This window comes from Mytilus edulis, chromosome 2 (genome assembly GCF_963676685.1).
Source record: "Mytilus edulis chromosome 2, xbMytEdul2.2, whole genome shotgun sequence".
NCBI classification, from domain to species: Eukaryota; Metazoa; Mollusca; class Bivalvia; order Mytilida; family Mytilidae; genus Mytilus; species Mytilus edulis.
Window position 1 is genome coordinate 44662354 of NC_092345.1, and position 13222 is coordinate 44675575.

The following is a 13222-nucleotide window of genomic DNA, read 5'->3' on the forward strand; positions in this document are numbered from 1 at the left end:
CACTAATTTTTAAAATTCAAACAAAACAAATGTAAGATACTTGATTTCTTGCTTGACAACATATTTGTTGCGTTTGGAGAAAGTTATCGGTTTTCCAATGGAAACCAATTATGCTCTACTTCTTGTCAGCTTATTCCTTTATTCTTATGAGGCTGTATTTATACAGGAACATTTTAGAAGAAAGAAAAGAAGTTGAACAGGATCTTCTTACCTTTCAGGGTCACCTGAGATAATTACCTGATTTCGGTGGGATCTGCGTTGATTAGTCTTTAGTTGTGTCTTATGTGCTATTATTTGTCTGTTTGTCTTTTTCTTTTTTAGTTATGGAGTTGTGTATTTATTTTCAATGTATGAGTTTGAATATCCCCCTGGTATCTTTCGCCCCTCTTTTGAGGATTGAGATTTTGTAACCGTTCCTTTTCCATAACGGTGGCGTAAATTATTCTAATAATATTCCTCCGACCCAGACTTATTCTAAGTACAAAAATCATCCCAACCTACAACCTATAATTAAGTAACCTATTTAGCTATTTAAACATGTACATGCATGCAATATATGCAAGAAGAAAACATAGAAAAATGTGAAAAAATATTAAGACACAGTGTATTATAAAAAACAATGCAATCGTTTGATTTTGTTTTTTTTTGTTTTGTATTAAATCTGGCCATTATAGTTATCTTCACATTGTTGAAAGCCTTACAGTGACTTAAAGTTGATAACGTCAACGTGATTTAGTCTCTTGTGGGACAATGTATGACGTCTTCTGATTTTAAAATTATTGCTTGATTGTATTTCATTGTACGTCACTATATATATATTAACTATCACTGTTTCATAAATGACTATGATACGTATTTGCGCGTAGTTAATTTTATATATCATAATGTTATAAAATAAACCTCATATATTATTTATTGTCTATTTATAGATATTCAAATTTAAATTACTTGCGTCTACAAACGAAAATATTAAATTTACCTTTTGTTGTTATTGGCAATATCTATATATAGACCTTCTAAAAATTCCCATGAATATGTTTCTAAAAATAGATTTCAATTGGAAATCACCGTACTTTCTTTGTTTACATTAGAGTAAAAGTAACAGTGAATACAACATGGATCCACCAAATGGACAGTTTTGTAAAGGTTGTTCATATCTAATGACAGCCATTATATCGATAATACTTATCGTCAGTTATACCATTTATGTTATTGCCAGAGCGTAAGTTAAATTTTATTTTTCTTTGTTGCAACTTCATACACATTTGATCAATAATGTAAACAATGTATTGCGCAATGTAGCTGATGTAAATACATGCATATGTTGATATGTTTATAATACTGTAATATTAAGCATAGATATTATATTGCTCTTATCAATTTGTTGAAAATAATAGTGAATTTTATATACAAACAAGGACAGCGGGTCGATTGCAAAATAGTGTCAATGAAGTAAACGAATTCAATAGAAACTGAACACAGTTAATCAAAATACTCGTTTATGGCTTTGTTACAGTAAAACGGACTTAAAACCTAAAATATATTAAGACTTTGGAATCTTATTGAACTTTCTATGTGTTTCAATATGAGGGGCCTAGGAAGCCGAGTTGTCGAAGTAGTCAAACTTCCAAGAGAATACGTAGTTTATTGTATCTCTACCCTGGCAACAGAGAGGTTGTGAGTTCCTATCTCTTACGTGACAGGTGCGCTCGATTTTGATCTTGAGTGTCTACGATTCTCACTTATCCTATCAATAGTTTTCTGTAGGCACTGTGGCTTCCTTCACCAATAAACAATGGCCCCCACAATAGAGCTGCAAATGGCGTTAAACACAAACCCATGAGTTCCAATATAAAATAATTGTTTTTTTTAGTAAAATAAAAAGTTAATTTGGAAATGCCCGCGCAAAGGCGGATTTTGGGGCCCGCCCCCCCCCTTTTTGGGAAAAAATTTGGTTGCTTATATAGGGAATCACTAAAGCGTGACTGGAGCGGGCCCCCTCTTAGGTCAGTCAGTGGGCCTCCACTTATAAAAATTTCTGGATCCGCAACTGCCACGCCATGATCTGTCATTTAGCCCTGAGTGCATCATACTGCATACAAAATAGTTGAATGTTTTCAACAAAGAAGCGGGATCCTTAAGAAATAAATAAAGAGATACATGCATGTTTGTCATACACGGCTTCAACATTGCAATAATAAAGTTCTTTCCAATATGCTGTTCATATTTACTTCCTATTCACTTCTATAAAGGCATTCAGCTTAAAAAAAAACAAAAACAAAAAAACAAAAAACAGCAGTAACAGTGGCAAAGGTAGTAATCGGGTGAATGAAAGTTAGAAAATGTACATTTTGACAACAATTTATTTAATTCATTTTACATGTAAAAGTACTTTTATTCATGTTTTTGGAAGGCTTTATTCACACTCAATTGACTTAGAACAAACTGTTGTCATATTCGTCATGGACGAATCCCTATTTAGGTTTCACTTAATGAATATGGGGAAATAAGCCAACATGTATAAACTAATTATAGTTTTTTTTTACTACTTCGACCGGATTTCACCCATTTAATCTTTAAAAAATTTATAATGTACTTCTGTTCACCTATGAGTTCACACGAGAAATAAGTTTTCATTGATGAAATTCAGATTTCCAGTGATGATATGCGAAAATGAAGTTTTTTTTTTCCATAATTCTCATACGATGAAATGTTTAAAACATTTCATTTTGGGATTGCTTTTCTATTTCATAATACTAGTAATTAAATCTACAATTCAAATAAATAAAGAAAGATGTGGTATGAGTGCCACTGAGTCAACTCTCCATTTAAGTCACAATTTATAATAGTCAACCATTATACATGTAGGTCAACATACGGTCTTCAACACAAAGCCTTGGCTCACACCGTACAGCAAGCTATAAAGGACCCCCAAAAAATACTAGTGTAAACCCATTAAAATGGGAAAACCAACGGTCTAATCTACATAAAAAACGAGAAACGAGAAACTCTTATGAACCACACCAACACGACAACCACTGATAGTACATTTGTTGCATTTTCTTATATGTACAATGTAACCGTAACAATCAATTGACAATAAACACCATAGATGATCGTTAATCTGTTGATCATTTGAACTCGAGTTAATAAGAGTCATAAATTCTGATTACACGCGTGCAACAGCTAACCTGTTTCCTCTGCATTTTCCCTCAATCTAGAAAATTTGTAAGCATAGATGAATCAGCTTATTTCAAAAAGCAATTGTTTTATTAAAAATATGTTGAATTTTGTTGGTAATGAAAGACGAACAAGCGGGTGAAAATTAGCAGTTTTTTTGTGCACAATGTCCAACAAACTTTTATTAAATGACATGATTTATATCAGGAATACTTATTTCTAAAGTCACTAGATTTTTTTTCAAAATTGTAAAATCGCTGAGACAACGAAATATTTTTACAGTATTGTAATTCAATATACATTTGCAGGTCAAATGGTGCAAGTTTCACGAAAGGCGACATTGTCTGTGCAGCCATTTTAATAAGTTTTGGAACAGTAATTTTGATTGTGATGTTAATTTGCTTATGTCTTGAGACGCAATACTGTCAACAGAAGGTATGTACACAAAATTAATCATTGAATCTATATGATTGATTGATTGATCATGGTTTACTTTGTAATATTTAATTGTTAAAATATATACAACTCAGAAGTTCTATAGAAAAGATGACGTTTTTTACAATACCTACTGAGTTCGAATCTATAGAAAAGATGACGTTTTTTACAATTCCTACTGAGTTCGAATCTATAGAAAAGATGACGTTTTTTACAATACCTACTGAGTTCGAATGGTTTATGGAACAAAATTTATACAAATAGTGAAAGTTTCCATTAAAGGTCATATGTTAACATCTTGAATTAAAAATGAGTATGATTTTTTTGTCTGTGGCTTTGAAAAGAAGAGCAGAAACAAAAGCGCTATAAAAGTTAAAGGAAAAAAATACCGAATTTGAAACGGATATTCCATAATCAATTGGCGAAATTAAAAGCTTAAATTGTATTAAACAATTGACTTTGTACATACATTTTCTTATGTAATAACTGGTGGACCAAACCTGGTTTTATAGCTGGCCAAACCTCTCACTGGGGTTTAGGTTTTGTCTAGTGCTTATAGGATGTTGTCGGTCGTTAATTTCGACATGTACATTTATAAACCTTAGTGCTCTGGTTTTATATTTTTCTGAAAATTGCCACCAGTTTTGCGTTATGATGTTTAGCAGTTGTATAATTGTTATCTCAAGGTGAGGTTCAAATTAGGAAACAAGCTTCAATCAATCATAGTTGAAAGAAGTTTTTTTTTAAAACGTCACGAATTGATAGATAATATATAAAATAAACTTAACATATCCATCCAGGAAATCAATCTGTAAATAGACTTGATGAAATGAATTTTAATATTTCATAATGATGACATGTATATGTAATACCAGTATACGTCATCGACACCGTTTTTTTCTATCCAAAGTATCGCATTTAATCATCAGTGACGGTCGATAACACATTGCATAAGTCGTGATTCTAGGTGTTCCGTTTTGAATAGCAAGGTTTCCAACATAAATTTCGTCGTCTATTACATTTCATACGATATCCCATAGACTGTAGGTTTTATAATTTTTAATGATTATCTTTTTTCCAATTTAAAAAAAGATACGTGACGTAATAGACTACACAGGTAATAGCTTTGTACGTGACGAAATGTTTTATCTACCTGGAACAAGTTTTTTTAAAACGAAAGATGATTACATTACATCAGATAAATTTTTATTTTTTAGCATGAACGAGTTATTACTGTTCCGAGTAGAAGGATGAAGCGTGTTCCGAAAGTATTTGGTAAGTTATTTTTTTCATAATTTTTATCAAGTCAACTCAAATGCAAAAGATTGTCTATCAGTTCTTCCAGTCCGAACATTCATATTAATTCAGTGCAATTCCTTTCGTTCAAAACCCGTTTGTTCTTAATTTATCATCTCTCAACAGCATGTTTTATCAGATTGTATGACAATGTCTTCACACCTTTTAAAATGATAAGTCATGAAGACAACCGGTTAACCTGGAATTACTAAACAGTCAATAGTCAATTTCAAATATATAAATGTCAATATACTTCCCTCTAATCAAGAGACGTTTTGTTTTTATAGGTGATGACTGTGCAATATGCTTAGATGAGAAGAATTCAGCGATGACGACCATTGTTGGTCTTTCGTGCAAGCACAGTAAGTTAAAATCTTTTTTAATGCTTTGTGTCTTATCAAAAATTGTAATTCATCAAACATGTATCCGGATACATATCCTAAAGAATAAACAAAAATCGGAGATCATCAGGATGATGCACTCAAAATAAGTGTCGACAAATGTATGAAATTTTACAAGTTTTTTGATTTAGAATGCAGCCTAATATATAGTTCCTCAATACACAAATTGTTTAGGGAAAGGGAAGGAATAAAGAAAATTGTGTTTATACTTTAACCTTTGACCTTCATTTGCTGCTAGTGATAAATGTGTGTTTAGTCTGATAAAACTTTCATATCGAAATAAGGAGTATATCAATAAAAAAACGTATTTGGCGCTTGAATTCAATTTTTATATTTATTTTTTATATTTATTTTGTATCTCGGGCTTTTCATATTTATCAATACTATATATAATGCTTTTATATTCTCATTTCAGCATTCCATAAATCTTGCGTTAAAGAATGGATGATACATAAAAGTCCTCTCACTTGTCCGGAATGTCGACAGCCATCAAAAAAATTCTCTTCAAAGACAATGATTTCGGACTTAATATCTACACTAACAGCTAAAAAGAAGAAAGAGAAGACAGCACCAATGACATATGTATAGCAAAAATGCTGTTATACGAATAATATCATACCGACAGTCTTTCAATGACCATTTTATTTTGTTGCTTTGTAAAATCATATGAATGAAAAGAATGGCTGATTATTGTTATAAATGAATATATGATTGTGTAAACATATTTTTGAATTATTTACCAAATAATACATTCCATTGTAAAGGATATTGAACTAGACAATGTCAGCTTTCCATAACAGTCATGTTGAAACGCTATGTATATATGTTTCCTGTAAAGAGTAATTGAATATGATTTGTGTTGAAATAATTGAGATGATGTGAATGTTTAAATGATTGTGACACTCAGATGAATAACTAAAATACTAGTGAATGCATGTGTAAGAATAGTTTGTATTATGTATTGGCAATAGAAAAATATATATGTATATATAGATTAATAATTATTACATTTTTCTTTTTCTTACGTTTCTGTTTAAACATAGATCTAAAGTGTTTGTAACCTGCCTCTGTATATTTAATATCTATCTTCATATCAATGATTTGATGATTTAACTTGTATGGAAACATCCGATACAAATATATTGTAAGCAATGTGATCTCATCGTTCCTGTGCAATATTTAAACCTAGTGATTCTGTAAATGAGTAGAGTTTTATACATTTTTTACAAACATCTATTTGAATCTTTATGTTGCTGTTGAAACGAATCTTGCAATATATATATATCATTTATGTGTTTCATGTGCCATAAACGTTGATTCAAACCATGATATCAGATATTTTCTTCACTCCTTTTTTATGAAAGGAAATAACTGATTTGTGTGCGATATTTTTTTAATCCATATTTCTTCAAAGACAATGATTTCACTTTATTACACGGCATTTAAAAATTATGTGCATTATGATATCGAAGTCATAAACAAGAACACTGACTGTAATATTTTTTATTCGTCACGGTCGTCATCTTCAGAAATATATTTTTTATTCAAACACAACTGTAATAGATTGATGCTGAATATTTAAACAAGTGTCAGACTTCTAACTAAATATTTATGACCATCTTTTTGATTTTTTAAATGGTTTCATGATTAAAATTGTATCTGATGGCTTTCTTACAGTATAGGTATGCATTTTTTGTTGTAACTTGGTAGTTTGGTGTAGAAATTCTCCCAAGTAATACTTCAGGTACATGTATTCGAAACAATAGCCTAATTGAAAGGACAATACTGACTATACTTCAAGATTATGTTTTCCTCATTTGACTATATATAAGTCTGATTGTTTAGAAAATTCTAATTTCATACTTAAAACAAGCTTCAAATACTTTAGACTAAAACAAGTTATTGTTCCGTCCGTTGTACAATGTATGTAAATTTTATATGAATTTATAGTTATGAACTGAACATAGTTCTATAATAAAAGTGTCTTATATCCTTGCATTTTTATTCTATACCACTTCTGCTGTAGTCCACCTGCTTATGTTTGTATCGTCAGAAACGGAAACAATATAATATAACTGCTGATAAACAAAGAGAAAAGTTCCAACTACTGAAGGGGGAAATACAAATTTTCTTGATAAAAGAGTAACGAAATATACCAGAGGGACAGTCAAACTCATAGATGAAAATAAACTGAAAACGCCATGGATGAAAATAAAAAGACAAACTGACAAATAATAGTACAGAAGACAAAACATAGAAAAGTAAAAACTAAGCAACACGAACCCCACCAAAAACTAAGGGTGATCTCAGGTTCTCCGGAAGGGTAAGCAGATCTTGCTCCACATGTGCCACCCGTCGTGTTGCTTATGTTATTACAAATCTGGTTAAAAGTCTAATTCGGTAGGTCACAACTTTAGATGTGGATTGCCTATGCAAATGGTAAGCTAACGTCCAATTTTTGTTCATTTTTTGTACATAAATAAGGCCGTTTGTTTTCTCGTTTGAATTCTTTTACATTGTCATTTCGGGGCCTTTTATAGCTGACAATGCGGTATAGGCTTTGTTCATTGTTGAAGGCCCTACAGTGACCTATAGTTGTTAATTTCTATGTCATTTTGGTCTCTTGTGGAGAGTTGTCTCATTGACAATCATACCACATCTTCTTCTTATTTTATATATTCACAATCTTATTGTTAACATTTCATGTTAGTATTTTATCTCTGTCATAAAATTTCTCATCTCTATACCAACTCTCAGTTGCATTTTCATTTGTAAAAGCTAGGTTATGGTGCTTAATTCCGAAGTTACTAGCTTATCGAGAAATGTTACAGTTAAAATCACAGTATTTATGCTAATTTGTTCTGATAAGTCTTGTCTATATGCTTTCGCACATTATAATGACTTTTTCTTTGCTGAATCATTATGTCTGCTTTCCACTGAAAAGTGCCACTAATAGAGTGAATCATGCCAAGAAATTTTGGAAATCTTTAATCAAATGCTTCAGATCTCTATTGTATTCTAAATGTTAACGCACTGATATATTGAAGGGCAGAAAATAAATTATAACAGTTAGGAAAAAATGCACCTTTTCAATTTTATCGACTGTCCAATAAGACAATGTGAAATTCACATGTGTCTCAGTCCGGTTTGTTGATCTACCTGTACAAGCTCAGGTACAAGTGATTATCGATCTTAATCCGGATATCCCTCAGGCATTATAACTGTATTGGATTATAATTTAAAAAAGCCTCAGGGTTATGCAATTACACATGTACATGCATTTGATTATAATTGCTAAAAATGTCGTCAGGCTATAAAAACAGTTTTGAACGATGGAGGAAGACAATTTAACGATGGCGCGGGTCCTTTGACGATGGCGCAAGATATTTAAACGATTGTGGGGCGCCATCATTAAACAGACCATGGAGATCTCTGGTGAATATGAGAACACATTAAGATCGCACTCAATTACTCTTGCGTATTGTAATTTTGGAATGCTATCATAATGGAATGAAAAATCTCTCCGCTGCCAAAACCTAAATATTTTGATTTGAATGCACTGCATTATAAAAGCGGTTAAATCTTGCAGAACTTACATATTCTACATATCTTTGTACGGTCAAATTTTTGCTATAGTATAATTTGAATTTAGAAGAATCAAGAATGCTCAAATTGCAAATAGAAATTCCAATATCTTTTTTAGAAGACATACTTAGGATTTTCTACCCCAGGTATAACTTAGCATTATTTGGCAAAACTTTCGAAACTTTGATTCCTAAATGTTCTGCAACTTTGAATTTTATTCAACCTTATTTATTTTATTTTATTTGTATTTAATTAAACGTCCCTAACGAGTTTTTTGTAGGCTATACTGATTCAATCACAATATTGTCGATATGAAGGAAAGAATAAGATTAACAGTACTAATTTTCCTGCACCAGATGCGCATTTCGACAATACATGTCTCTTCAGTGATGCTCGTGGCCAAAATAATTGAAATCCAAAGCTTACATAAAAGATGAAGAGCTATAATCCAAAAGGTCCAAAAAGTATAGCCAAATCCGTGGAAGAAATCAGAGCTTTGCATAAAAGAGATACATTCCTTAATTTATAATAATTTATTACATTCTGTAACAATAAATTTTAATAACACAAAACATCCGTATTTTCATGCCAGTACCGAAGTACTGGCTACTGGGCTGGTAAAACCCTCGGGGACTAACAGTCCACCAGCAGAGGCATCGACCCAGTGGTAGTATAAACATTAAGGTACCAATTTTCCAGCACCAGTTGCGCATTTCGACAATACATGTCTTTTCAGTGATGCTCGTGGCCAACATATTTGAAATCCAAAGCTTATATAAAAGATGAAGAACTATAATCCAAAAGGTCCAAAAAGTATAGCCAAATCCGTGGAAGGAATCAGAGCTTTGCATGAGGGAGATACATTCCTTAATTTATAATAATTTCTTACATTTTGTAACAGTAAATTTTAAAAACACAAAACATCCGTATTTTCATGCCAGTACCGAAGTACTGGCTATTGGGTTGGTGATTCCCCCGGGGACTAACAGTCTACCAGCAGAAGCATATAGTTTTAATCAAAACGTGTATGAATCAAAATGAAAAAAGGGCATAATTGCTTTGAAGGTATTTCACTGTAGAGCCTTTTCCATAATGTCATACACTCCTTAGATTTTAAAAACACAAGTGAACTGCAAAACATTTGATAAAATTATAAATATCTATGGATAATTCAAAACTGCAATGGTGACAGTTGTTGGGTAACTTTAAATGATAATCTTAAAAATATGTGTAAGAAGGAGATTCTTTACGCGAAAAAGACAAAAATATAGGAAATATTTCGATGTATGTCTTTCAGAAACAAATGAATTCATGTAGGTTAATGATGTCCTTCGAAAAAAAAGTGTCGTCACTTGCTATATTTATATTGGTCATAGACAAGGAAGCAACAAGTACTATTAATGACACAATGTCACCATGTGAAAATGTATTATACATTCATCAGACATAAATACGGAAATGATTAACAATAAACTTGACGTACTTGAACTAGAAATTGATACCATGTTCAAATTATGTTATTTTTAAAACGATCATTACGTCATGATCAAAGGTCGTATGGATCGATAATACCCTGCTATGATGGTAACGGCCATGGGCGCTGGGTTGTTTTCTGTTCTTTGGTCGGATTTTTTTCTCTTTGTTACTATCTAGTTTCCATTCTCTATTCTATGAGAACTTGTTAGATTAGAAACATTGAATATTGATAGTAAAGATTTTCCACGTCCCCCCTCCCGACTGTGACCCACTAAATCATACTTATGATCGGGTTAGTACTTACATGAACAACATGAGACAAGCGTGCTTCATGTGGAGCAGGACCCATCCTTACCCAGAGCGTTGCCAGTTTATTTTCGACAGATGAGTTCGCATGTCATATGGATATATTTTCCTATGCCGAAGATAAATCGGAATGTTATGGTATTTGCTTTTTTCTTTTATAAAAGTAACATTACAAAAATACCAAAATCCTTGGTAACGCACTTATTTAGATAACATGAAATAATTTCAATTTTCAGTGTTAAATTATAATCCAGGTACCTTTGATTACTATTTACACCACTGGGTCAATGCCACTTCTGGTGGACGTTTCGTTTTCGAGTGTATCACCAGCCCAGTAGTCAGAACTTCGGTGTTGACATGAATATCAATTGTATCGTCATTTTTATAAATTCCTGGTGAACTAAACTTTGAACTCTTCGATATACTAAGGATTTTCTTATCCCAGGCATAGATTACCTTAGCCGTATTTGGCTAATTTTTTGGAAATTTTGGGTCCTAAATGCTCTTCAACTTTGTACATTATTTGGCTTGATAACTACATTTGTATTTTGACCCGAGCGTCACTGATGAGTCTTATATAGTCGAAACACGTGTCTGGCGTATTAATTTATAATCCAGGTACCTTTAATTACTATTTACACCACTGTGTTGATGCCACTGCTAGTGGACGTTTCGTCTCCAAGGGTATCACCAGCCCAGTAGTCAAAACTTCGGTGTTGACATGAATATCAATTATATAGTAATTTTTATAAATTCCCTGATTACCAGACCTTGAATTCTTCGAAAAATTAACGATTTTCTCATCCCAGGCATAGATTACATTAGCTGTATTTTGGCTCATTTTTGGGAATTTAGGGTCCTCAATGCTCTTCACATTTGTAAATTATTTTGTTTTATAACTTTTTTTGTTCTGAGCGTCACTGATGAGTCTTATGTAGACGAAACGCGCTTCTGGCGTTTTAAAGTATAATCCTAGTACCTTCAGTATTTGTAATTTACTTTGATTTGCATCATCTAAATCGATTTCTGAGATTTGAACATCGGTTAACTACTTTTGTTTTAATCAATTTCTAACATTCGAGTCAAATAACATAAGTATTTGCCACATGCAATTGATTGTTAATTCGATGTGACCTCGTTGAAATGCTATGAAACATAAGAGTCTTCGTAAACTGACCTTCCCCATTGTTTTCTATATACTAGAAAACTAATCTTGCACAATTTTAGATTTGTCTATGAGTTAGTAAGATCAACTTTGGTCTCTCATTTTACCAAAAAAAAATGGCATTTTAATATTCGTTGTTATTTCCTCGTACTCCGTTTGTACATCAGAAAATAGAGAATCGTTTCAGATGAGAAAAACTTTATTTAAGTAAGACAAAAAAACCAACAATTCGAGTAGCGCTACATCCTGACTTTTAAGAAATAGCCGACTCAAATCAAATTAAACATACTTTTAGTTGAAAATACACGATCTGTTGTATCGTTATTTTCCTCTTATGATTTATCCGTTTCCCTCGGTTTTTGTTTGTAACCCAGATTTGTTTTCTATCAATAGATTTATGACTTTTGAACTGCGGTATACCACTGTTACCTTTATTTATTCTACAAAAGTTCCCTCAAATGTTTTTTTTTTATATGCCCCCAGGTCAAGATATATCTATTTAACTGCTAAATGCTATATATTGTTACACCTTTTATTTCGAGAAAGCTATGGATTCATTTATTAACAACCTATCTAAATCAAGGACACGATTTTGTGAGAGATACTCTATTTAATCAATCATATCAAATACGAACTAAAGTGTTCTAAAAGCGTTTCTATTTTATGGTTAAAATTCACATAAAAAATTACCTCAAGACGGAATATCCTTCTTTGAACCACTATAAATTTAACATAAATATAAAAATTCCACTTGGAACGCCCTAGGAGTGTTCTGACACCATTATATTCTCAATAAAATCACTCATTGTTTTCTTTACACATTTAGACTGTAACATTGACATTTAATGCACTGTCCATCCCTTCACAAAATTAAATTGTGGGAGTTTGGCATCACAGACTAGACAAACATCTGTAAAGAAGTACATGTAGTTAAATATAGGCAACGTTCCTTATATGTTCAGACAGTAAACTATTAGAGAAAAAGGAGTAACCGGCTTTATATAATCAGAATTTTACATCATCTACAATGAAATAAAAATCTCATTGGTATTTAAGGTAGTACCCAACACTTCAAATAAAATAAATTTGGCTCGTTTAATTTTCTTAAAATTTTGACAAAAATATTTACTTTGACCCTTTGACAAAAATGTAAAAATTTTAGAAAATTTGAACCAACCGTTTTATCAGAAAAATTACACTGGTTATATAGCAGTTTGACAAACACTTATTTTGATCATTGAGAAGCTTAAGGAAGTACACCACTAATTAATGGCCCCATTGCTTTCTATGTTAAATTCCTCAATTTCGAGTGGTCACAGCTCTTTTATCTTAAGTTCAAATAAGGTGACAATCATTGCATGTCAAAACAACACCTTCT

The 13222-nt window shown here is 31.9% G+C and overlaps 1 protein-coding gene across 1 annotated transcript; it reads left to right on the plus strand.

Moving 5' to 3' along the window:
* The first annotated feature begins 1010 nt into the window (after positions 1-1010).
* LOC139512224 (uncharacterized) lies at positions 1011-7302 on the plus strand. Its single transcript, XM_071299673.1, has 5 exons — positions 1011-1222; positions 3489-3615; positions 4833-4890; positions 5199-5273; positions 5728-7302. The coding sequence occupies exons 1-5, from the start codon at positions 1116-1118 to the stop codon at positions 5898-5900; spliced, it is 540 nt and encodes a 179-aa protein (XP_071155774.1). The 5' UTR covers positions 1011-1115; the 3' UTR covers positions 5901-7302.
* Positions 7303-13222: the final 5920 nt, after the last annotated feature.